The 27,462-nt window shown below is 40.0% G+C and overlaps 1 protein-coding gene across 2 annotated transcripts in view; it reads left to right on the forward strand.

Moving 5' to 3' along the window:
* slc35f1 (solute carrier family 35 member F1) overlaps nucleotides 1–26,986 on the forward strand; it is a 312,694-nt gene extending 285,708 nt beyond the window's left edge. For both annotated transcript variants that reach the window (XM_069888288.1, XM_069888289.1), the window contains exon 8: nucleotides 25,925–26,986. In XM_069888288.1, coding sequence (XP_069744389.1) covers nucleotides 25,925–26,149 — 225 coding nt within the window. In that variant the 3' untranslated portion in view covers nucleotides 26,150–26,986. The remainder of the gene's footprint in view (nucleotides 1–25,924) is intronic.
* Nucleotides 26,987–27,462: the final 476 nt, after the last annotated feature.

Genomic DNA, 27,462 nt, shown 5'->3' on the forward strand with positions numbered 1-27,462 from the left:
ATGAAGATTTATGGAGGGGTATGTCCACGTCTGCTGCAGGCTCGTTGGTGACTGACAAGTTCGATGCGGGACAGGCAGGCACGTTTGCAGCGGTTGCAAGGGAAAATTGGTTGGTTGGGGTTGGGTGTTGGGTTTTTCTTCCTTTGTCTTTTGCCAGTGAGGTTGGCTCTTGGGTTTTCTTCAAAGGAGGTTATTGCCCGCCGGACTTTGAGGCGACAAAATGCACGGTTGGAGGCGATATCAGCCCATTGGTGGTGGTCAATGTGGCAGGCATCAAGAGATTTCTTTAAGCAGTCCTTGTACCTCTTCTTTGGTGCACCTCTGTCTCGGTGGCCAGTGGAGAGCTCACCATAGAACACGATCTTGGGAAGGCAATGGTCCTCCATTCTGGAGACGTGACCCTCCCAGTGCAGCTGGGTCTTCAGCAGCATGGATTCGATGCTTGCGGACTCTGCCAGCTTGAGTACTTCGATGTTGGTGATGAAGTCATTCCAATGAATGTTGAGGATGGAGCGGAGACAGCACTGATGGAAGCGTTCTAGGAACCGTAAGTGATGCCGGTAGAAGACCCATGATTTGGAGCCAAACAGGAGTGTGGGTATGACAACGGCTCTGTACATGCTGATCTTTGTGTGTTTCTTCAGGTGGTTGTTTTTCCAGACTCTTTGGTGTAGTCTTCCAAAGGCGCTATTTGCCTTGGCGAGTCTGTTGTCTATCTCTTTGTCGATCCTTTCATCAGATGAAATGGTGCAGCCGAGGTAGGTAAACTGGTTGACAGTTTTGAGTTCTGTGTGCCCGATGGACATGTGAGGGGGCTGGTGGTCATGGTGGGGAGCTGGCTGATGGACAGGTCCATGTCCTCTCCCTCAAAAGATGCACACAAACTCAAGCTGGCATGTTGGAACATCAGAACCATGCTAGACAAGGCTGACAGCCACTGACCTGAACGTCGGTCTGGCCTCATCGCACATGAACTCCTCAGACTCGACATCGACATAGCCGGTCTCAGCGAAGTCTGCCTTGCAGATGTAGGCAGACTCCAAGAACATGGAGCAGGCTACACACTCTACAAGTCTGGCAAGCCTCAGGCTGAACGACGCCTATCTGGTGTTGGCTTCATGGTCAAGAACTCCATTGCCTCCAAACTCGAAAACCTCCTGACAGGCCACTCTGACCAGATTATGGCCATGTGACTCCCCCTTCAAAACAAGCGACGCATCACTCTCATCAGTGTCTATGCTCCAACTCTTCAGGCGGAACCAGCAGAAAAGGACAAGTTCTACATTGATCTGCGCAACCTCATCCAATGCACCCCTACAGCCGACAAGGTTGTCATCCTTGGCAACTTCAATGCTCGCATCGTCAAAGACTCAGAAACCTTGCCAGGAATCCTTGGCAAGCATGGTGTCGGCAAGTGCAATGACAATGGGCGCCTCCTGTTGGAACTCTGCACAGAACAGCGGCTTGTCATTACTAACACCCTTTTCCAGCAGAGAGACAGCCTGAAGACTACCTGGATGCATCCCCAATTCAAACACTGGCACCTCCTGGACGACTTTCTGGTGCGAGGAAGAGACAAACGAGATATGCTCCACACCAGGGTCATGCCTAGCGCGGAATGCCACACTGACCACCGGCTTGTTCACTGCAAGCTCAACCTTCACTTCAAGCCAAAGTTCAAGAACAGTGGAGCCCCCAGAAAGAGGTTCAATGTTGGAAACTTGCAGTCAGACGTAGTGAGAGGAAACTTCCAGGCAAACCTCCAAGAAAAGCTTGAGGATGCAAACTGCCTCACAGACGCATCTCCTGATACCTTCTGGGATCAGCTGAAAATGGCCATACTGCAATCCACTGAAGAGGTACCGGGCTTCTCCTCCAGGAAAAACAAGGACTGGTTTGACAAAAACAACCAGGAAATCCAGGAGCTGCTGGCAAAGAAGCAATCTGCCCACTAGGCTCACCTTGCAAAACCTTCCTGGCCAGAGAAAAAACGAGCCTTCCATCTCGCATGCAGCCACCTTCAGCGCAAACTCCGGGAGATCCAAAATGAGTGGTGGACTAGCCTCGCCAAACGAACCCAGGTTAGCGCCAACATTGGCGACTTCAGGGGTTTTTATGAGACACTAAAGGCTGTGTACGGCCCCTCACCCCAAGTCCAAAGCCCTCTGCGCAGCTCAGACGACAAAGTCCTCCTCAACGACAAGATCTCCATCCTCAATCGATGGTCAGAACACTTCCAATCCCTTTTCAGTGCCAACCGCTCAGTCCAAGAATCCGCCCTGCTCCAGCTCCCTCAACAACCCTTGAGGCTACAGCTGGATGAGGTCCTTACCTGGGAAGAGACATAGAAGGCAATTGAACAACTGAAAAGTGGCAAAGCAGCAGGTATGGATGGAATCCCCCCCCCCCCAGAGATCTGGAAGGCTGTCGGAAAAGCTCTGCATACCAAACTGCATGAGTTTTTTGTGCTCTGCTGGGACCAAGGAAAGCTGCCTCAGGACCTTCGTGATGCCATCATCATCACCCTGTACAAAAACAAAGGCGAGAAATCAGACTGCTCAAACTACAGGGGAATCACGCTGATCTCCATTGCAGGCAAAATCTTCGCTAGGATTCTCCTTAATAGAATAATACCTACTGTCACCAAAAATGTCCTCCCAGAATCATAGTGTGGCTTTCGTGCAAACAGAGGAACTACTGACATGGTCTTTGCCCTCAGACAGCTCCAAGAAAAGTGCAGAGAACAAAACAAAGGACTCTACATCACCTTTGTTGACCTCACCAAAGCTTTTGACACCATGAGAAGGAAAGGGCTCTGGCAAATACTAGAGCGCCTCGGATTCCCCCCCCAAGTTCCTCAACATGGTTATCCAACTGCACAAAAACCAACAAGGTCGGGTCAGATACAGCAATGAGCTCTCCAAACCCTTCTCCATTGACAACGGCGTGAAGCAAGGCTGCGTCCTCGCACCAACCCTCTTTACTATCTTCATCAGCATGATGCTGAAACAAGGCATGAAAGTCCTCAACAATGAAGATGGTGTTTACATCCGGTACCGCACGGATGGCAGTCTCTTCAATCTGAGGCGCCTGCAAGCTCACACCAATACACAAGAGCAACTTGTTTGTGAACTACTCTTTGCAGACGATGCCGCTTTAGTTGCCCATTCAGAGCCAGCTCTCCAGCGCGTAACGTCCTGTTTTGCGGAAACTGCCAAAATGTTTGGCCTGGAAGTCAGCCTGAAGAAAACTGAGGTCCTCCATCAGCCAGCTCCCCACCATGACTACCAGCCCCCCCACATCTCCATCGGGCACACAGAACTCAAAACAGTCAACCAGTTTACCTACCTCGGCTGCACCATTTCATATGATGGCCTAGATTGTTATTTAGTCTAATTCCTAGGCATCGGATTGCTTGTGTTTGCCATTTAAATGGTGATTCTTTCTTAAACTTTGTGAAATCTGCATTATTCATTGGCATCGCTTCAATTTTTTTTGCTTTGATCTTGTACCCCAATATTTCTCCATAATCCTTCAATTTCTTATGTAATTCTTTTATTGATAATTCTGGTTCTGTTATGTAACGTCGAAGTACTCGAGATGGCAGAGGTCGACAGCATCGAGTCCACGCTGCTGAAGATCCAGCTGCGCTGGATGGGTCACGTCTCCAGAATGGAGGACCATCGCCTTCCCAAGATCGTGTTATATGGCGAGCTCTCCACTGGCCACCACCGTGACAGAGGTGCACCAAAGAAAAGGTACAAGGACTGCCTAAAGAAATCTCTTGGTGCCTGCCACATTGACCACCGCCAGTGGGCTGATAACGCCTCAAACCGTGCATCTTGGTGCCTCACAGTTTGGCGGGCAGCAACCTCCTTTGAAGAAGACCGCAGAGCCCACCTCACTGACAAAAGGCAAAGGAGGAAAAACCCAACACCCAACCCCAACCAACCAATTTTCCCCTGCAACAGCTGCAACCGTGTCTGCCTGTCCCGCATCGGACTTGTCAGCCACAAACGAGCCTGCAGCTGACGTGGTCTTTTTACCCCCTCCATAAATCTTCGTCCACGAAGCCAAGCCAAAGAAAGAAGAATTCTGGTTCTGTTATGTATACTATGATGTCATCTGCAAATAGACTGATTTTATATTCCTTCTCTTTTATTTGTATCCCTTTTATTTTATTTTCTGTTCTTATCAGTCTGCTATAGCAAACAGTGAGGGAGATCGTGGACATCCCTGCCTAGTTGACCTGCTTAATTTAAATTGGTTTGATATATGTCCATTTACTGTCCCCTTTGCCAATGGTCCCTTATATAATGCTTTAATCCAATTAATATATTTCTCTGGTAGGTTGAACCTCTTTAGAACTTTGAATAAATAATTCCATTCTACCCTGTCAAAGGCTTTCTCTGCGTCTAAAGCAACAGCCACTGTTGGCGTCTTATTTCCTTGTACTGCATGGATTAAGTTAATGAACATTCAGATATTGTCCGGTGTTTGTCTTTTAATAAATCCAGTTTGATCTAGTTTTACTATTTTTGGTACACTGTCAGCCAATCTGTTTGCTAATAGTTTTGCTATTATCTTATAATCTGAGTTAAGTAGAGATATTGGTCTATACGATGCTGGTGTTACTGAAATTATTGCTGTTTTACATGAATCTGGTATGTTTTGTGTTTCTTCAATCTGGTTCATTACTTCCAGGAGAGGAGGAATTAATAAGTATTTAAATGTTTTATAGAATTCTATTGGGAGTCCGTTCTCTCCAGGTGTTTTATTGTTCGGTAGCTTTTTTAATATATCCTGTATTTCCTCTATTTCAAATAGTTTTATCAATTTGTTTTGCTCCTCTTCTTACAATTTCGGTAGTTCAATTTTAGCTAGAAACTCATCAATTTGTCTTCTTTCCATTCATTCTCTGTTCGGTATAATTGCTCGTAGAATTTCTTAAAGTTTTCATTGATCTCTGTTGGGTTATATGTAATTTCTTTGTCCTTTTTTCTTGATGCCAATACCGTTCTTTTAGCTTGTTCTGTTTTAAGCTGCCAAGCTAGTATTTTGTGCGTTTTTTCTCCTAGCTCATAATACTTCTGCTTTGTCTTCATTATGTTCTTCTCCACCTTATACATTTGTAGTGTTTCGTATTTTATTTTTTTGTCCGCCAATTCTCTTATTTTTGTTGTATCTTCCTTTGTTGCTAGTTCTTCTTCTGTAATTACTATTTCCTTTTCCAGCTGTTCTATTTCCTGATTGCAGTCCTTCTTCATCTTAGTTATATAACTTATTATCTGCCCTCTGATGGAAGCTTTCATTCCATTCCATAATATAAATTTGTCTTTCACTGATTCTGTATTTATTTCAAAGTACATTTTAATTTGGCACTCAATAAATTCTCTAAATTCCTGTCTTTTAAATAGCATGGAGTTTAATCTCCATCTATATGTTCTTGGTGGGGTGTCCTCCAGCTCTATTGCTAATAATAGGGGTGAATGATACAATAACAATCTAGCTTTATATTCCATTTTCCTAACTCACCCTTGGATATGGGCTGACAACAGGAACAGGTCAATCCTTGAGTATGTTTTATGTGTACTCGAATAATATGAGTATTCCTTCTCCTTTGGGTGTTGTCTCCTCCATATATCCAAAAGTTGCATTTCCTGCATTGATTTAACCACAAATTTGGCTACTTTGTTCTTTCTGTTAATCTCTTGTCCAGTTTTATCTATCTTTGAATCCAAATTAAGGTTAAAGTCCCCTCCTATCAATATATTCCCCTGCGTATCTACATTCTTCAAAAAGATATCTTGCATAATCTTTTGATCCTCTTCATTAGGTGCATATATATTGAGCAAATTCCAAAATTCCGAATATATCTGACACTTTATCATTACATACCTCCCTGCTGGATCTATTATTTCCTCCTCTATTTTGATTGGTACATTTTTATTAATTAAGATAGCTACTCCTCTGGCTTTTGAGTTATATGATGCTGCCGTTACGTGCCTTACCCAATCTCTCCTTAATTTCTTGTGTTCCACTTCAGTTAGATGCATTTCCTGCACGAATGCTTTATCAATTTTTTTTCTTTTTTCAGTACATTTAATGGCCTTTTTCTTTTGATTTGGTTATGTATTTCATTAATATTTATAGTCATATAGTTCAACTTGCCCATTTCATACTTTGTTTATATCTCATTTCCACTTCCTCACCACCACCTTTCCCCTTTTCCCCATTTCCATTTCTCAGCTTTCTTTTTTTGAACTCACTGTATGACAACACTTCTAAAACATAAAATATTTCAACCATTCCCACATCTAAAATGCCCTTAACCCCAAGTGTCGTCCCCCCCTCTCTGAGTCACCCCTTGTCCCTTGCTGGGCAATCACAACTCCCCTCTCCATTCGGACTGCGAACCCGTTCACAAATGTCAACTGATTTCGCAGTGACTTTTATTCTCTCCCACCCAACCCCTTCCAGAAAAGACTTTTATCTTCACATTACAAAGCTCCCCCTCATTTCTTCTCTTTTTATTTTTGTGTTTTATTTATTATTTTTAACCCCTCCTCTTTTCCCCCTTCTCCCTTACTTCCCTTTTCTTCCCTCCTTGAGTTCTTACTTATACATTATTTTTACTTCTTTATATGTAGTTTGTTGTCGTTCTTTGTTCTTCATCTCTCTTTCTGTCCTGAAGGCTTTTTGCAAATTATCGTGCTTTCTCTGGATCCGAGAACAGTCTGTGGATATCTTTACATAAATTTATAGTCTTTCTTCCATAGGATCAATTTTGCTGTGTTAAACTCCTTCCTCTTCTTCAGGAGCTCAAAACTTATGTCTGGGTAGAAAAATTATTTTTGACCTTTGTATTTCATTGTTTTTTTGTCTTCTCTAATTTTATTCATTGCCTTCTCCAATATATTTTCTCTAGTCATGTATCTCAGGAATTTTACTAAAACTGATTTTGTGTTTTGTTGTGACTGTTGTTTTGGGGCTAATGTTCTGTGTGCCCTTTCTATTTCCATTCCTTCTTGCATTTCTGGCATTCCCAGGACTTTTGGGATCCATTCTTTTATATCTTTGTCTTCTTCATCTTCCTTAAGGCCCAGTATCTTTATATTGTTTCTTCTATGTCCTGGGTAAACTTGTACCTCTTACTTTGTTCGTTTTAGATTGGTCACAGTGTTTGAGCTACCGAAAGAAAATAGATACACACACCGAGAGCAGTCCAGTTTATACAAATGTTTATCACAAATTCAAAAGCTGATTTTCAAACTAGCCCTTCCCAACTATACCTATCAACTCTTGGACTGGTCCCAACTGCCGAAGCGAGGCAACGACTGCACACTTGAAGTAGGTTGTCGGGGCGCCGGTAGCAGCTTCTCAACCTCCCTCGACCGGGACGTTAGTTGGACTCTAGAAGTTCTTCTTCTTGCTGAGAGATGTTGCCACCTCTTGGAGAGTCTCAAACTTCAGCAGCGGGACCATGGCTTATATTACCCAAAAACTGCTTACCCAAGCACCTATTCCCAGCACAGTAAGAAAGATAAGCGAGCAAGCTAGCATGCTAGGCTTCTATCGAATAACGTAATTTTCAGCTTATCACTTTGAATACAATGGTTTATTTTCCATCAAGGCTAGGCCTCTGACAGTCTGTGACCAAAACAAGCAGGAAGATTAAATGTTCTTGGTACACAGATGTCCTTTCGTCAGATAACTGCATCTCTGGCCCCTCAGTGGAATTTAGCTTATGTCTGCTGATTCTAAAAATCAAGCAGGTTCTCAGCCTTGCAGAAGCAAAGGCTGTAAAAGTAAAAAACACGGTTTAAATCTTCTATTACAGCCTACTATAGTTTTCCATTATATCCGTCTTCTGAGCTAACAACTCCTGTGTTTGATCAACTTTTTTGTCACTTTCTTCCAATTTTCTTTTTAAGTCATTCACTTCCATTTCTACCACCATTACACGTTCTTCCACATTTTCTAATCTTTTCCCTACATCTGTTATAACCAGCTCTATTCTACTCACTTTTTTTTCTGTACTTCTCATTTTAATTTTCATTTCACTAAATTCTAGTGTCAGCCATTCTTTTAATGCTTTCATTTGTTCTTGAAAATCTTTTTTATCCATGTACTGTCCATTCATTTTACCTCCTATTCCTCTGTGCAGAGCTTGGTGTTCTCCTTCTTCTTCTGTGTCTCCCCTTGGGTTTGTGCCTTCTATTTATCTTCCTTGTATCTGTGTCTCTTCTGACTTCTTGTTGAGCTGCTTGTCTCAGTTTGTTGGGGTTTTTTTTTCCATGGTGTCTTGATGTTGGTCCTCTTCTTCTGGGTTGGTTATCTGTTGTGTCTCTAGTTTCCTTTTTTCATTCTCACCCCTCCCATTCCCATTGTTTTCTTTATCTTCCAGCTGGGAGTCCTGCTGTCGGGGTATCTCTCAGCTGGTCCCCCCTCCCGTCGGTTTTGTCCTTGTCGTGCAGATCGCTGTTTGGCTCCGTGAGCCATTTTTGCAGTCCTGCGGTTGGTGGGTCATGACCCTGCGGGGTCTCCACTAACCACAGGGAGTGGGCTTCTTTTTCCACAGCGGGTCCCTGCTTTTTCGTGCAGGTAAGGCCTTCACCTTTCTCTTCCGGCGTCTTTCTTTCTTCTTTTCTTCCCGTTGTTTTTGGCTTTTCTTTCTTGGGTGCCATTTTCTCCACACCTTTATTTTTTATTTGTTGTGATTTGTGTGTCTGGGACTTTGCTTTTTCTTCACTTTTTTCCTTCTTTTCTGGAGAGGGCTGGTATTCTCCTACCGGCCACTACTCCATCACGTGACTCCAGTCAAATATAATTGATGAAGAAAATTGTATTGCACCAAACCATACCTCGCATTGATAATTGATGTTCCCCCTTCTTCACACCATTCAGCTCTGGAATATTCTGAGATGTTCACTGCTACATCTGCTTCCCATCTTTCCCTGGACCTATGAATGCGGAGCTTCTTCCCATCTGTCTGGAGGGTAAAATAAATTTGAGTAATAAACTTAGGTATATTATCCACCCATAAAATGTGTTCCAATTGACTTGACCCTGGAGTCAATATTGTTTCCCCAAATTTCTCTTAAAAAAGCTCTTAATTGCAGTTAGCAAAGAAAGGCTCCATTTGTTTGAATGACATTAAAATTCCATCATAACAATCTGCTATTATACCTAATCCTCTTCTAGGACCAAATATTTAAAATCCTATTCCCCAATATCATAGGCAACAATGAATTGTTACATGATGGAGCCCTTAGAAATTCTAGTTTTCCTTCCTATTATGTCGTTGATGTCTTGCCATATTTTAATCAAATGAATCAATATAGGGTTAGAAGACTTTTTCTTAATTAGTTTCAAGATCCACTTATAAATAAAATCCTTGGGTGATTCTTCCTCCAACCCATGTAGTGCCATATGTACCCAATTTGGTGATTCTGATTTTTTTTAAAATGCCAAAAACCTCAGCTGTGAAGCCAGATAGTATTTCTTAAAATCTAGAAGCCTCAAACCCCCTTTTTTGTAGTCCGTCAATTTGTCCAGTGTTATCTTCGGCACTTTATTGTCCAAAAAATTGCCTAACCGTACCATTTATTATTTTAAAAAACTTTTTTGATAAATATATCAGTATTGATTGGAACAAATATTGGATCTTTGGCATGATCTTCATTTTAATACAGTTAACCCTTCCTATTAAAGCCAGGGGCAGGTTCTTCCATATCTGCAAACCTTTTTTCTATTTTTGCCAATAAGGGAGAGTAATTCAATTTATGTAGATTGTTCAAATTGTTATCGAGCATGATTCCTAAATATTTAATCCCATCATTTTTCCATTTAAGCATACTGTTTACTTTAAAACGCTAATAATTTTGGTTAGTTACTGGTAAAATTTCACTTTTTTTCTTTGTTTATTTTATATCCTGATACTCTCCCATATTTTATTAAAATTTCCTGTAATTTCTCCTTGGAACTTTCCGGTTCAGACATATGCAGCAGTATATTATCATCAAACAAACTAATCGTGTTGAATTTGTCCGCCTTCAAAGCCTTTAATTTTATCATTTCTGCCAGAGATTCTATCTCCATAACAAATAATGCTGGAGAAAGGGGGCAGCCCTGCCTGCTTGAATGGCTTAATGGGAACATTCCTGATATCTGGTTATTAGTTATTATTTTTGCCTGTAGATTTTGGTATAGAGCCTTAACCCAATTTATAATCCTCGTCCAATACCTAACTTTTCCGATATTTTAAACAAAAAAGGCCACTCAAGTCCGTTGAATCTCTTTTCTGCATCCAGAGATACTACTCTATTGGGGTCCTTCCGTGACTGAGCTAAGTATTATATTAAATAGTCGCGTCAAGTTATTTGACGCTTGCCTACCTTTAACAAATCCAACTTGACCTAAGTGAATTAATTTAGGTAAAAATTGTCCCAATCTGTTTGCTAATGCTTTTACTATTATTTTGTAATCTACATTCAAAAGAGATATCTGTCAATAAGATGAAGTTTTCATAGGATCTCTGTTCTTTTTGGGCAATACAGTAATTATTGCTGTTGAGAAGGAATCTGGTAATTTCTAGGTTTTCACTGCTTGTTTTGTTATATCCATAAGCAGGGGCATTAACAGTTCTTTAAATTCTTTATAAAATTAGATTAGAAATCCATCCTCGCCCAGGGTTTTGTAAGCTTGAAGCGTTGCCAGTGGTTTTATCAATTTCTACCCTGGCAAATTGTAAATCTAATCCTTGTCTGTCCTTATCATTCAACTTTGAGAGCTCCTCTTCATCTAAGAATTTATCTATTTTGACCTCATACTCCGGTGAGTTAGATTTATATAAATTTTTGAACTATTGTTGAAATGTTTCATTTATCTCTTTTTGATTGTGTGTAATCATGTCATTTTCCTTTTGTATAGCATTTATAGTTCTCACTGAATCTTCAGTTGCCATGATAATACTTTATTCACTCTTTCTCCCAATTCACTGATTTTCAGTTTTGTATTTAATATAGTTTTTCTATTCTATATGTTTGTAAGGTGTTGTATTGAATTTTCTTATTTTTCAGTGATCTATATTTGTCTTTATTTTCCGTCCTTTGATATTTTTTTTCTAATTCCCTATTTCCATTGTGACAGAGTATTTAGAAGTGTTTTGGGAAGGATTATTAGACCAGGTTGCACAAACATTTTAAAACACAGATCTTTTGCAGAGTGCTTTTTGCAAAAAGACCAACCAAGTTGCAGCATACAGCTTGCCTGGGAGAGCATGTGATTTTTGCAAGAAGACAGAACAGTTTTTCCCTCAGAGAGGGAGGGTGTGAAACAAAGAAATGAGACAGAAATCAGTTCCAGAAGGACAAAGCTGGCAAACCTTTGGAAGACTGCCTAGTCAAAGGAGAAGACTGGCTGTCTGAAAGGTGACCTGAAAGAAGGAGGATCATCTGGATAACCCTCAAGGGGGAAAATTTTGTCAGCAAGACTGATTAAACAGGAATCAGGTGCAGATGTCCTGGAACAAAAGGAACCTCTCTCTGAAGACCAATAAGAACCCCCCTGAGTGGAAACCATTTGCCTGTTAAGCATCAAAGACTGGTGAACTTTATTAATGCTAACTTCTGTGCACAGTACAAGAATTGCCTGCAACCAATGAGATTGAACTGTGATCAAAATAACTTTTCTGAGCTTATATACACATTGCACACACCTGCGCTTAGTATTAGAGGAGGGATTAAGTAGGTTAGGTAGGTTAAGTAATAAGTTAAAGTTCAATTCTGTTTTCTTGTTCATATATAATTAAAAACTATTTTTGTTTAAGTACCCTTTTGTGTTGTGGTGCATATCCATTGCTGCTGGTTTTTGGGATCCTCTGGACTCCATAATACCATCTCCAATTTATTTATTTCCACATTAAATTCTCTTTTAATCTTTTTTGTATATGAAATAATTTGTCCTTTCAAATATGCCTTTAAGGTATCTCATATTAGAAAGCTATTGTATGTTGATCCCAAATTAGTTTCACAGAAAAGTTCTATCTGTTGTCATATAAATTGTTTAAAATCTTCCCTTTTTAGTAACATCGTATTTAATCACCATCTTTAGTTATTTTCCTGCTTCTCCAATAATTGTATTACCAAAGTTAGCGCCGAGTGATCTGAGTGCAGCCTAGGTAAGTATTCAGTTTTTACTAAATCTTTCAGACTCAAGGATAACAAAAATAAATCTATTCTGGTATATGAATCATATTTTTTTGAATAAAATAAATAATCTCTCTCCTTAGGGTTAGACTGCCTTCATACATCCATCGTTTAAATATTTCATATATGAGAGAGTTAGTTTAGCTGCCTTCACTCTTGTTACTTTTTTTGCCTATTTATCTAGGATTGGATCCAAACAAAAATTAAAGTCCCCTCCAAATAACATATTTTTCCTTCCCTCTGCAGCTTTTAAAAATACATCCTGCATAAAGACCTTGTCGTCATAGTTTGGGGCATAGATATTCATGAACATCCATGATTCTGAATAAAGTTTGCATGTCTACCTTCTTGGTCCATGGAGACATTTTCTACAGCAATCAGGACATTCTTAGTAATCAACATCGCCATGCTTGCTGCTTTTGAATTGAATGAGGAAGAGAAGATCCCCCCCCCCCCCCCCACAATTGCCTCAGTTTCTCGTGTTCCACTTTAGTAAGATGTGTTTCTTGGAGAAATACTATGTCAGCTTTTATTTTTTTTAAATATGAGAGTATTCTTTTCCTTTTGACTGATCCATTCAAACCATTGACATTAAAACTTATAAACTTCAATGACATCCATAATAGCATATTAAAAATTCTGTGCAAATAAACAAGTATGTAAACCATTTTGTGATTTGTGACCTCACCCTAAAAATCATGCAACCTCCACCTCACCAGTGATGTAGACAGGAAGTCCCCAAGGCCCACAAAGAAAAGCCTGCAAAAGCCTTCAGGGAGAAAGAAGAAGAAGAACCCCACCCTAAAGTGCCACCTTGAAAACTATTCCCCTCACCCATTGATGCTATTATCCCCCTTAAGCCGGAGTTGTACTGTGCTGAACATTCAGAACTTTCTTTCCATTCTCCAAGCTCCCTGTGACATAGATAGGATATCACTTTAACATTTCACCATAAAAATTAAGATGGCCACTACGCAAAAAAAAACTTTACTATGTCCTTAAATATCTTATTTACACCGGTCTTTCTCCATTGGCTTTGCTGTTCCTCTTCATAGTTGTCAAATAAACTCTTCCACTTCTTTTGATTTAAAATATCTTCTTCTGCCTTCAGAAATATCCACTCTCAACGTCACTGGGTGCAGCATTGTATATTTAAAGTTCTTGGAGTTGCCTCTTGACCACATTGAATTGTCTTCATCTCTGAATCACCATGTTACTAAAGTCCTGGAAGAACATTGTCCCATTTCAAGGGAGAACCAGAGCTTTGAGTATTTTCATAAGCAACTCTTAGGATCATCTCTCTATCCTTGAAGCTCAACAATCTTACCCAGAACAGGTTGAGGGCGGGCTTCACCCATTCTCCTTGGTCCCAATGTTCAATGAGCATGTTCAATGTGAACTTTGATGCCGAGTTCATTGGTGTGAAGGATTTGAGGGATCAAAATCTCGAAGAATTTCATGGCATCTCTGCCTTCTGCACCTTCTCTCAGGCCAACAATTCACACTTTGTTCCTCCGAATGAAGTTCTCCATATGATCCATTTTGTCCAAAAGAAGCTGCTTATCTGTCGCCCATTGTTCAGCTTGTTTCTTTAGTTCTTTGATTTGTTTATCATGTTTTCCAAGATCTTTCTCTGCTCTGTCCACACTTTCAATCATTAAAAGCTTCACCCACATATCTCACTATAGTGGTAGGCTCTTTAATGGCATTCTCCACACTTGTAAAACATTGACCCAGACTTCCAATCTCTTGCAGCAGAGTTTCAAAGTCCGGTGTTCATAGAGAGGAGGAGGCATCTCCACCTACACTTTCCATCGAGGCGACTGGCGAGGCTGGAGCTTTTCCCATCTTGGAATTTGGCTTCATCCCATGGGATTGTCAATATTAATCTTTCAAAGATGTTTCCACACTTTTGTAGTTAAAATTTATTTTCATTAAAACCATATTTTGGTCGTCTTTTAGAGGATTTTTTTCAGAGAGCTCAGAGAAACCCATCTGCTCAGCCACCCAGCATGGCCACGACCCTAGCTTTTCACATCTTAGCCTTTATAAATCAAAGTATTGAGTATAGGACTTGGGATGTTATGGTGAGGTTGTATAAGGCATTGGTGAGGCCAAATTTGGAATATAGTGTACAGTTCTGGTCGCCAAACTACAGCAAAGATATCAATAAGATTGAAAGAGTGCAGTGATTTACTAGGATGTTCCAGGTCTTCAGCAGTTGTGTTACAGGGAAAGATTAAACAGGTGAGGACTTTATTCCTTAGACTGTAGAAGAATGAGGGGAGATTTGATAAAAGTTTACAAGATTATGAGAGCTATAGACAAAGTGGATGTGAGTAGGCTTTTTCACTTTGATTGGGGGAGATAAATATGAGAGGTCATAGTTGTAAGATGAAAGGGGAAAGGTTTAGGCGGAACATCAGGGGAAGGTTCTTCACTCAGAGAGTGGTGGGAGTGTGGAACAAGCTACCATCTGATGCGATGAATGCTGGCTCAATCTTGTGTTTTAAGAATAAATTGGATAGATACATGGATGGTAGAGGTCTGGAGGAAAGTGAGCAGGTCAATTAGACTAGCAAAATGATGGTTGGCACAGACCAGAAGAGCCAAATGGACTGTTTTCCATGCTGTAGGGTTCTACAGTTCTATAGACAATGGAAAGGCAGAGAGGAACCTCCAAAATAACACATATAGATGCTATTGCCTATTATTACAGGGTTCACTGCAGCCAGAATATATAGAAGTAAATGTTCTGAGTGGCATATGGGCATAGAAATTAAGCTGCCTGCTTCATATTGAACAAAGTCAAGCTTTATTTCAGTGTAGGAGCAACAGTACTTATTCAGATAAGATTCCTATATGAAGCCAATTCCGCAGAATACACTCTTATCCAAAGCAATCCAGGATATCTGCATGAGATAGAGGATCTATTTGAATAATGAAGATCATGAAGGATTTCTGTTTGCTCAGACAATTTTTCTCTGGCCAGTTTTGCACACTGCTTTAAGTCAATTTATCTAGTTAAAATCTGTGGAAAGACTAGCTTCTCTTTCTCCAGCTGACCATTAGGAGGCCTATAATATACTCTCACAAATAATGACACACTTTTTGTCTTCCAAGATTGATCCATATGCCTTCATTTGAAGAGATATGACAGCACGGTTGGCATAGCGGTTAGTGCAATGCCCTTACAGCACCTGCGATTGGGGTTTGAAACCCACGCTGCCTGTAAGAAGTTTGTACGTTCTCCCCATTTCTTTGTGGGTTTTCCCCGGAGGCTCCCATTACCTCCCACTGTTCAAAACCTACCGGGTGTGTAGGTTGTTACAAGCCAACCCAGCAGTAATAGATATTCACCAAGACAAATGGTTACTTAAAAGTTACTTTTAATTATCTTTAAACGTGAAAACAGAATTATCATTATTGACTTAATTAAGCTAACAACCCCCTTCTAATTCTAAGCGCACGTGTATGTAATGTGTGTGTGTATGTAAGTTCAGAAAAGTTCTTTGATTCACAGTCCAATCTCACTTCTCATTCCTCCATGTTTACTAGTTGTAGGCAATTCTTATACTGTGCACACAATATAACATTTATGAAGTTCACCAGGCTTTGGTGCTTGAAAGGTAAATGGTTACTGCTCAGGAAAGTTCTTGTCAGTTTTCAGAGAGAGATTTGTGGTTCACTGGACACCCACAACTAATGCCTTGTTACCAGCCACACCAGTGTCTTGTCGAAGAAACTTACCCCATCACAGTTCTCCAGATGATAACCTCTTTCTTTCAGGTCACCACAGAGTTGCTCTTTGTTTTTCTTATTTCAAATGAAAATTAGGCAGCCAGTCCTCTCCTATTGAATGAACCACAAGGGCTTTGGCCAGGCTGAACTAAGCTCTCAAAACTCATTTTCCAAATGGGGTTTTCCACAAGCTTGCCAGCTTGTCCTGTTCCAGTCCCAGCTGTTGCTGCTGACTGTAATACTCAGAACTGAATTCTCTCTCTCTCTCTCTCTCTCTCTCTCTCTCTTTCTCAGAGAAAAAGCCTGTTTTTCTCTCTCTGTTTGCAAAACCACATGACCCTCTTAGAACAACAAGTTCCACTCCAGACAGCCTGCAGCTCCGACAAGTTCTTTCATCTGTGGCCTTTTTTTAAACAATAATCCATTAGTGAAGTCTCTTGAGCACTCTCCAAGCTTTTGCAAAGGCTCTTGGTGCCAGAATGTCTAGCATGAGCAGAGCTCCAGTATTTTAAATAAGATCTGTTTTAAAATGTTTGATTGTGACTTATACTAAAAAACCTGCCCCAATTTATCTCCCAATAGCATATCTATATACAATACAAACACAACATAATCTGTCACAAGGTTAATTGGGTATAAAAGCTGGGCAGCATGGACTTGTGGGCTGAAATGGCTTGTTACCGTGCTGTATGTATAAATTTAAAGAAAAATTGAATATCATCTCTTATTACTGCAGTAATCATCCCCATCACCTGAAGATTCTACATTCTGGAATGTTGAATTGTCAGTTCTGTCTTTTCAACCAAATCTCTGTGATACCATCAATATTATATTCCAATGTGCTCATCAGTTCATTTGCCTTACCAGAAAGGTTTAAAATAGATGTTGTCTTGCATTCCTCTATTGTGCTTTATCATTCTTTTGTCTGCTCTGCCTGCCAGATTGACCCTGTTTTCCACCTATATTTAACTGTACCTCGATTCCACAGCCCTCCAACTGTACATTTACTCTGCATTCCATTCTGCTGCCAATTTTGCTTCAACCCTTCCCATCAGCACTATTAAACTTCCATGTAAGGATGTTGACTGCTTTCAATTTTGGTGAAACCTCCCGGATTGTATGAATAGGTCCCAGTGGACCAGAAATCGAAATTCCACCCTTCAATCTCTCTCTGTAGCCATACATTCATTCAAGTATCCTTCTATCTCTATTGTAATGAAGATATGTGGAGAGGGTTTGTGATCTCCTCGATTTCATATCTACATTTTCTTTAAACTCAGTGAGCGGAACAAAACATAATTTATGGTCACCATTAACTTTTCTCTTCTGCAGATATCAGGTTGATTTTCCTGTTGACAGCAATAAAATTTATAGTCATATTTTTAATTTCGTTTAATGATATTATCATCATGTTTGACTGAAAAATAAATGTTTATGTTCATACAACATGCTTGCTGTCCAGAAGAACCCATCATAATTCAGAGAAATTTAATCAGACATACAAGTCTGAAGAACTGAAGAGGTTGACTTGTAGACAGGGGCAAGAAAAAGATAAGAGAGAGAGATAAAAGTGGATAGTGCAGGGAGTCAAGTAAATAAATAAATATAAAGATGAAGGGAAAGAAGGATGGGAAATGTTGACATCAGGAATATAACTTTTGAAATTGAATTGTTTTTCATATGCTAATTGTGTATAACAGTAATTTTGTGGAAGGCATATTGAGTAAATCAGGAATAAAGATACACGTAAAGACCAAGTGGATTTTAATTGGCCAAATTAGTTTTTGTGGTTTGACCTGAAACACACAGATGGCACAAGATAATAGATTATATGAATTTTTATCTGAATTCTTAATGTTGATTATGAAGTATGTTACAGAGGTTAGTCTCCAGTCTATATTTTGATTCCATGTGAAGATCCTATTCTCATTAGTCAGTATGTTAGTCTGTTAATTATTCATCCAAGTATGGTATTGGCTGCTGGCCAGTGCCAGTATCATACTCCAATTCCTAAAAAGGGAAGAAAATTCTGGAGGTGAGGATTCTGACTGATAAAATGATGGCAATGAAAATAAAACAAGATGGAAGTATTTAAATATTAAAGAGCTATTTGAGACAAGTATTTCAGTCCGTGAGTATTATTTAGCTACAATAACATGAATTTAAATTCCATACTCCAGTTGCTCAATTCAAATGTTTTCACACATCACCCCGACTAGGCCAGTTGATTGTTCTGGTGTCACATTTCGCAGGTTACCTCCAAACACTCATGCATTTTTGGTCTGGAATAATAGCCAACTGCAAGTGGCACCGTCCATCAGGTCAATCCCATGTTTCATGGCATCCTGAACCCATGTTAAAGCCACTGGAATTTTTGAGTGCTGCCTTGACCAGATGTGGTGACAAAAACACAGACTGGCATCAACTCATCAAGATTTGTATTTTGTATTTAACATCTGATTGTTGCTGTGCCAACCAATTATCTTAAATTTCCTGGAGTAACTAAAAGCTTCTCAAGCAAAACACAGAAAAGGAAAAGTTAAGAATTTTCAAATTCAGAATTGGTAATGTTTCGATAGAAAATCTGTTGAATTCTAAGTCAGATTTCTATACTCCATCATGAATCACCAAGACTGTAAATATACAATATTTACTCTATTATGTACTTGTATGTGTCAGTTTCCTCTTTTTAAAACACGAATGTGCCTCAGTTAACATTCGCTTCTGTAAAAGGCAAATAGAAATAAACAAGTGTGAGTGAACACCTATGAAAGCCACATCCGGCAAGATCTTATAACAATGAGTCAACTTCTGTTGTGACATCTGGCAACTTCAACTTAGCTAGCTACTATGGAAAGCTGTTTATTAAAATATCAAAACTTTATTTCACTATTATAATTGTTGTTGACCATCTGTATGTTTACGATATTGTGGTCCAACCAAAGAATTAAGACTGTAATCTGTTTAAAGTATAATCCATATAAAAAAAAGATAACCTCATACCTGAAGGATTCATCAATTCAAAACACTGGAAGCAAATGCTGAAAATCCAGATTAAAAATTACATTGTTTCCATTTATGAAGATAAAATTTTATAAACTTAGAACAATAATTCTCAATGGAGTCTTGAAACCAACCCCTCTGGGGCCACAGCATATTTAAAGGGGCCATGGATTGAAGTTTTTATATAGTCAATAGAGGAACAGAAGAAACCAACTAAACTTGACTGATTCACAGGGAAGGGGACCCATAAACTCTGAGCAGAGTCCTAAGGGGGCCATAGTCAAAAAAAAAGGTTGAGAATGGCTGATCAGAAAAAAAGAACTGTCAATCACGAGAATCTAGGCATTAATTTAACCAATCAACTAATTTCCCAAGATTCATTCTTTAGCAATTAGCCAATGAGTGCACCATATAAAATAATCAACCAATTTGCAATAGATTTAGACACTGAGAGTGTTTATATTGAAGCTGAATTGCAGTATCAAAATTGATTTGTTGTTAGTGTCTGCTTTTGTTGAGAAGCTTCATTTGTTAATTGGTGCTGATCAAACTGCTTGGAGCTCAGTGCATCTTTTACTTGTTCACATGTTCAAGCTGTGTCTTGGGTAAACTTGTACCTCTCACTTTGTTCGTTTTAGATTGGTCACAGTGTTTGAACTACCGAAAGAAAATAGACACACACACCGAGAGCAGTTCAGATTATACAAATGTTTATTACAAATTCAAAATGGGTATACTCGTAGCAGGGCATCACCTAGAGTAGTTAGTAAATAATCCACCTCTCTCCCTCTACTCCGCAGCTCAGCAGTGACCTTGATATGAATCTAACTTCTCATCCCAACTAATGGGTGGTCCCAACAAAGACAGGGTATTGGCCAACATGCCAAACCCATCGTCTTTGGAATTTTCTTTCTCGAAGGAAAGTGGCAACCCGCTCTCCCAGAGGTGCACTTGATGAATCTAACTTCTCATCCCAACTAATGGGTGGTCCCAACAAAGACAGGGTATTGGCCAACATGCCAAACCCATCGTCTTTGGAATCAACGCTTGGACTGGTCCCAACTGCCGAAGCGAGGCAACGAATGGTTTCTTTCGGTAGCTCAAGCACTGTGACCAATCTAAAACGAACAAAATGAGAGGTATAAGTTTACCCAAGACAACATCCCGGTTCCGATACTTGGTACACCTTCAGCCAATCTCCAGCAGTCTACAGCCCAGTGCAAGTCTCCTAACACCAGTCTCTGGCAGCCCACAGCCTTTATGGGTTCCTCGCCTCGAGTTGCCAGCTGCCTGCGCATGCGTGGGTCTTCCAGCTGCAGAGCCCCCTCACTGATCCGCCACCTGGTCCCTGTCCTGTGGTCCACCACCACGGTCTCCTCTGCTTCTCCTTCTCAGACGGGGGCTGGTCTCCCTGTTTTCTCGTGCCCTGTGGCAGTCCTCTGCTCCCCTGGAGTCTGCAACTCCTCATGGCTGCTGCCGATCAAAGGCTCCAACATCTTGGGTGCAGACCCCCTGGTTGTGGGATTTTAAATAAAACTTCCATCGTCTCCTTTAACAGGTTGTTCAAAGCCTATGCAGAACTGAAGGCAGTTCATTGGGCTGTTGGATCTGTGGGAGTGCTGTATCTCTGCTTTTTGCTCCCCGCAGGTCAACAGTCCCGGCAGCACCACCATTTTCATCACTGGCATAAAGTACTGCCATAGCCACTGACTTTTTCTCCTGCTGTCTGATTCGGTGTACCTAACACGTAACTCTCTACTCCTCCAATTTCTGTACTTTAGAAGCAGCCTTAGCTTTCTGTGGGGCTATAAGATTAGTACATGTACATAACCATAGGACTTAGCAGGAGAATTAGGGCATTTAGTCCATCGATTCTGCTCCACCATTCAAATCATGGCTGATGTATTTTTTTCTTTTCAACCCCATTCTCTTGCCTTCTTCTCATAACCTTTGGCATTCTTACTAACCAAGAACCCATCAACCTCTGCTTTAAGTCTTCCCAGTGACTTGGTTTCCACAGCCATTTGTGGCAACAGATTCACCACCCTTTGCCTGATTCTCCTCCTCTCTATTCTAAAGGATGTCCTTTACTCTGAGGCTGTGCACTCTGTTCCTGAACTCTCCCTCTACTGGAAACATCTTCTCCATATCCATTCTATTTGTCCTTTTAATATTTGGAATCTTTTGATGAGATCCTCCTTCAGCTTTATAAACACTATTGAGTACTGGGTTAGAATACTCCTCATATAACTGTCTCATCCCTCAGATGATTCTTGCAAACCTACTTTGGACCCTAGCCAACACTAGACTCAACGACTACCAATAAAAAAAATGTCTATCCACGAGGCACCATTTTGTGTCTCTTCCTGCCTAAACACTTATGGTACTACAGTCAAGGCTATGCTGCAACGTGTTCACATTGTGGCCTTCTCTAATCAATGGCATTTCTCTGCCACTCACAGCACTGTTGACGACCTTTGCTGCTATTGGTGTGAGACTCACTAAAATGCTGAGGCACCACTGGTTATTGAGGACTTTGTTGTTTCAGCTGTTTCCCTTCCCTGCAGAGTTCTCATTCAATGTGCTTGATGTTATCATCATCGATCCTCTGCAGGTTCATCTTATCCTGCCTTTGTTCTCTCTAGCCTTGATAAGTATCACTTTTCACTGACTACCCCATCCTCATTACTAGTCTTTGTGTTCTGGAAGCTTCTTCTACAATTATAATGGAACTCATTATTACTGCATGAAACCAACCTCTGGCAAGAACCAGAGCTTCAGAACAAATGCTAATTCTTTATTGAAGGCCACTTGTGCTTGTGACACATGTAAACTTGTGTCATTATGTCACAAGCGACAATGGCACATGAGTGTTTATATAAATTATACTACACCCATGCTAATCTGAACAGTGTAGAATGTACACAGAAAATGGGATAGAGAGCAACTGGGAAAGTGCAATTGGTTCATTCAACTCTTAACTGTGCATGTGTTCATTCATCACACGCTTATATTTTACATGTACAACTCTCATTTTTGAATAGAAAGTATTTATATATAAACAGTATTTACAGATTTCAACTGTTAAAATGTTTTCAAAGTCTCTTTAATCTTCTCAAAGGAACACAATTGACTTGAGGAAGGCATACTTATTGACTCAGCTCAGCAGAATCTGATATCATTCTTCCACAGTTCTATCATACCAATTTCTGAAATACACTCATGGTCACAACCTTTCAATATTCTCATGTTTTTTTGTTGTTGCAAGGCTCGTGATATTTGTGTATAGTTCTAATTTTATCCTTATTTTTACCAGATATCTCATTGTATCACATTTCAGCTATTACTCCAGCATCCTGTTTCCCAGTGTTAGGTTTGTGGTGTTAACACTTAATCTCTTGCATGATGCTTGAATGGTTTCTCTTCTGGAGTTGAGTAATTTCATTTTGCCTCAACTGCTTCTCTTCACTATCCGCTTGTTTTTAGTGGAAGTCTTCTATGCATTAGTAATTCACGAAGTCAAATTAGGTGAGTTTCGGTAACTTGACAAGAATTTTACTCAGCAACATCACATACTTTAATGTCATTGCTTTTGTCATGCTTGTTACTTCAGTGGTTCTCACAATTCTGACAGTGCACTCAACAACACTTTTAATGTAAGAATGAAGTGAAATAAATGTGTGGTTTTACTTCTAATACCAAATGAAAATTAAAAAAAAGAAACTAAAAATCAAAGATAAAACACAACATGCAAGAAATATTCAGCGGCTTAGGCTGCATATGTGGAAAGAGAACCAGAGTTAATTGGGCATGAATCACAAAAGGATGGTTTGCAGGTGCAGCAGGCTATCAAGAAGTCCTACCGTGGACCTCCACCACCTAAAATGACAGAAAGAGAAGAAGACGAAATGAACTGACCCAGTATGTAAAATGAGAAGACACAAATTTCTTGTTTGTTTTCATTGTGTGATGACATTGTTTAATGGGTTTAATGTATCATATATGTTGAACGTTGAGTGGGTGGAGAGGGGGGGGGTGAAGGAGGGAGGGAAGGGAGGGGGGAAAAGGAGAAAATGACACTGTGTATATTTAAGAGAGAAATGTTTGTGTGTATTTTGGTCAGTGTGAAAATTTTTTTAAAAAAATTAAAAAAGAAGGCAAATGGGATGTTGGCCATTGCCAGAGGGGTGGAATTTAGGAGCAGGTAAGTTATGCTGCAATAGTACAGGGCACTGGAGCATTGCATGCAGTTCTGGTATCCTTACTTGAGGAAGGATGTGTTCGTTTTGGAGGCGATGTAGAGGAAGCTCAGCAGGTTGATTGCAGAGATGAATAGGTTAGCCTGAGGAGAGACTAAGTTATCTGGGACTCATAAAGACAAATTGTTTCCATTGGTAAGGGAGACCAGAACTAGGGGACATGGCCTCAAAATTTAGGGTAGTAGATTTAGGAAGGAGATGAGGAGGAACCTGTTTTCCTAGCAGGTGGTGAATCTGTAGAATCCACTGCCTATTGAAGCAATGGAGGCTACCTCAGTAAATATATTTAAGACAAGGTTGAATAGGTTTTTACATAGTAAGGAAATTAAGGAATATGGGGGAAAGGCAGGTAGATGGAGGTGAGTCTGTCAGAGCAGCCATGGTCTCATTAAATGGCAGATTAGGCTCGATGGGCCAGATGGCCTACTCCTGCTCCTATTTCTTATGTTCTTATGTTTTCACAGTGAAAACAAGTGATTAGAACCATTTAGAATCAAGATTTGTAATTGAAACATTAATTCTGTGGGATCAATACCATTGGTTCTATAAAGTGCTCATTTGGAAACAAAGGCCATTGTCAAAAACTGGCTCCTTTCCTCCAGCTCCCACCCCTTCCCTTCCTTCTCCTATCAGAGAATTACTATTCTTAGCCCTCTGCCCTCCCCCTGATCATTTCCCTGATTCTTTTTCTTCTATCCTTCTACCTGTATCCACCTATTTATCTGTTAGTCTGTACTCCTCCCTTCCTCCCACCTCCCCCATCTTTTTTATTCAAGCATCTGTTTTTCCCACATTCCCAACGAAGGGCTCAGTCCCAAAGTATTGATGGCCTTTTACTTGCTCTGGATGCTTGCTGACTTTCTCCCACTCTTTTGTGTATTGCAAATAACCAGATGTGATTATTCAACAATCTTCTTGATGAAATGCATACAAAGGAAATAAAGATTAATTTAACTTTCAAGGGAATCAGATTCAGATTTATTAACCATTTTCACACTGGTTAACCTGTAAACCATTCAGTGAACCGTTTAAAGAAGCTGATTTAGCCATTCACACTAGACCACTGTTAACAGGTTCTCTGTGTCCTTTCACGCTCATCACCAGGCAACTCTGGGGAGAGGGGTGCCTATCCTCCACCGGTGACGTCTGAATGACACATCCAATAATTATGATCTTGTATTTAAACAAAATTAATCATTCGTAATTATAACATAATTAAGCCTTTCAGTCCCTGTTGTGCCAACCGATATAATCCTTTATAAATTCATAAAGGGCCATGGGAAAGTGGTAGTGGCAATAGCGGACAAATTATAAAGACCGTGGGAAAGTGCTGCAACAATAAAAACACATAGCCACACAATTTATAATGGCCATGGGAAAGTCATACAGAGAGAGAGAAAAAGCGAGCGATGGTGGACCTGCCTTCCCAGAGTTCTGTACAGCAGAGGAACCCCTCCATGACTTCTCCATGCATACAGCCCTTTCTGTGCTGCATAGAATTCTTGGAGGGCAGGTCTGCCATTGCTCTCTCTCTCTCACTCTCTTTCTGCGACCTTCCCACAATCTTTATAAATTGTGCACCTATGTGTTTTATTGCCACTACCACTAGCGTGAGCATACCACACCAGCCATGCAACACAGATAAGATCATTTAGCATCCTGTGATGCGGCAAAATTACCACTTATTGGTAGTGTGAAAAAAAATAGTATACAGTGTAAACAAACAAAACTGTAAACAGCTAACAAACGTAAACAAACTGCAATACAGAGAAAACAAAAAGAAAGTCAATAAAGTGCACAAGTACAGTCCTTAAATTAGTATCTGATTGTCTTTGTTGTTGAGGAATCTGATGGTGGAGGGGTAGCAGCTATACCTGAACTTGATGGTGTGAGTTTTGTGGCACTAATACCTCACTGACAAAAGGCAAAGGAGGAAAAACCCAACACCCAACCCCAACCAACCAATTTTCCCCTGCAGCCGCTCCAACCGTGTCTGCCAGTCCCGCATCGGACTTGTCAGCCACAAACGAGCCTGCAGCTGACGTGGACTTTTACCCCCTCCATAAATCTTCGTCCGCGAAGCCAAGCCAAAGAAGACCTCTTTCCTGATGGCAGCGGTGAGAACAGAGCATGTGCTTGGTGTTGTGGGTCTTTGATAATTGCTGCTGCTCTCTAACGGCAGCTTTCTCTGTAGATGTACTCACTAGTTGGGAGGGTGTTGCCTGTGATGTCCTGGGCTTTGTTCACTACCTTATGGAGGGCTTTACATTCAGGGGTATTGGTGTCCCCATACCAGACCATGATGCAGGTGGTCAGCAGACTTTCCACCACCCCTCTGTAGAAATTTTCCAGGGTTTCTGATGTCATTTCAAACCTTCGCAAACTCCTGAGAAAGTAGAGGTGCTGACAGGCTCTCTTCACAATATCATTGGTGTGTTGAATCAAAAGCGTAGATCTGAAATAAACCCTTCAAATTAATTATTATGAACTATGCGACTGGCTGTAGTAATGCAGCCAAAATTACTTCATTAGTTGCTTTACAGAATGTAACATAAGATTATCAGGGCAGATTTAAAAAAGCAAACTCATTCTATGAATAAATATGGTGAATTCTGTACAATGAGTAGGTGAGAATTGCCTGTTATTTTCTGAATGTCTATACTACACACACTAATATTCTTTGATAGTAATCACATTTTCTTTTTTTTTCAGTTTTCAGGACTCTACCTTCTGTCCTTTTTCACAATCATTCTTGGATTAATCTTTTACTCTTCCACTTCCACATATGTGGCTCAAGATCCACGTGTATACAAGCAATTCCGTAACCCAGCAGGCCCTGCAGTGGAGATACCGAACACAGGGCAATTGGAACCATCGGTCACATATTCCAGTCTGGGACAGGAGACTGAGGAGGAAGCCCACGTCAGAGTTCCTTGAAGAAGCACAAAGGATGTTCCCAGGCACTTCTATGGGTTTTGTTCTGCATTCCAGATTTTTTTCTTGTTTACATCGCATCATTTCTCCCACTTTTGTTCCTGACATTTTAATATTTATTTTTCAAGCCAAATTTCCAGATTTCTTTTTTTTTTACTAATTGTAGAGTTTAGCAAAATATTATTTGAGACAAATGGGTTTCATGTGTCAGTTCACTGACTGAGAGTTTTTAAGTGGATTGTAATCAACTGATGGTTTGAAAAGTGCCATCTAAAGCATTTTTATAATATAGTCTATATATCACTACCACATATGGGAATAAAGGGGATTTTAACTGAGTTTGAATATGCACTGTATTTTTTCTCATTTCCAGTCATTCCCATCACTTTGCACATGAATTTCCATGCTAAGGCATCTAAGATATCATTTATAAGGTGATGTTATCTTTCTATTCAAAGCACCATTATATGACCTCTGAACCTGTGTAATTCTAGAATGGGTTATTGTATAGTTTAGAATTTGCTAACTTGTGCTGTTAACATTTTGACAAGTTGTGTAGTACCTTTGTGTTGCTTTAATAATAGTAGTTTTCACACTTAGATTGCAGTAAGAATGAACTGTACCCCATGGGTAGAAATCTACTGTTAAATAAAAGAAGAAAATAACAATACACAGTTAAACTTAGCACCACTACAAGAAAACAAACCAAAAACTGCACAGTTCAATCAAAAGAAGCCCTTTATCTTTTTGATATTTGCATGCTCTTTATGGACTGGCTGTGGCAATGTAATGCCTGTATGATGTTTTCAAATAAATGCTTTATGAAAGATAATATCACAACATCGGCTTCTGCCTTGTACTTTCAATTAATCATTCCACATGCCCCTTTGGAAAAATTAAGTCAGTTTACTCTATTAAACTTATAATTGACTATAATTTACAACAATTAGATAATAAACATGATCATGAATCAGTGATTAGGTTTTGTACATTTCTGCTATCTTGAAATACGGTGTTCTTTTTGGATTGATGTAATTGTGAGAAATGTGAATAGTTACCGAAATTGACTGCTAATAGCTTTGGAAATAGTTTTTTTTGTCTACCTGAGATACACATTAAAAACCACTCCAAATGTATGCTCAGCCTCTCTGTTAATTGTGAGCAAGTAGAATTAATTGGCTCAGGAGAGAAATGCAAATATTCATAATTCTATTTTAAATGCAATCAACATTAGCAAAGCCAAAATTCATAGATCTTATTTATTCCAAGTTACATGAGACAAATTCATGAAAATAGATGAAGGAAAATTAGTTACT

The sequence above is a fragment of the Narcine bancroftii genome, chromosome 6, assembly GCF_036971445.1.
Source record: "Narcine bancroftii isolate sNarBan1 chromosome 6, sNarBan1.hap1, whole genome shotgun sequence".
In the NCBI taxonomy this organism is placed as follows: domain Eukaryota; kingdom Metazoa; phylum Chordata; class Chondrichthyes; order Torpediniformes; family Narcinidae; genus Narcine; species Narcine bancroftii.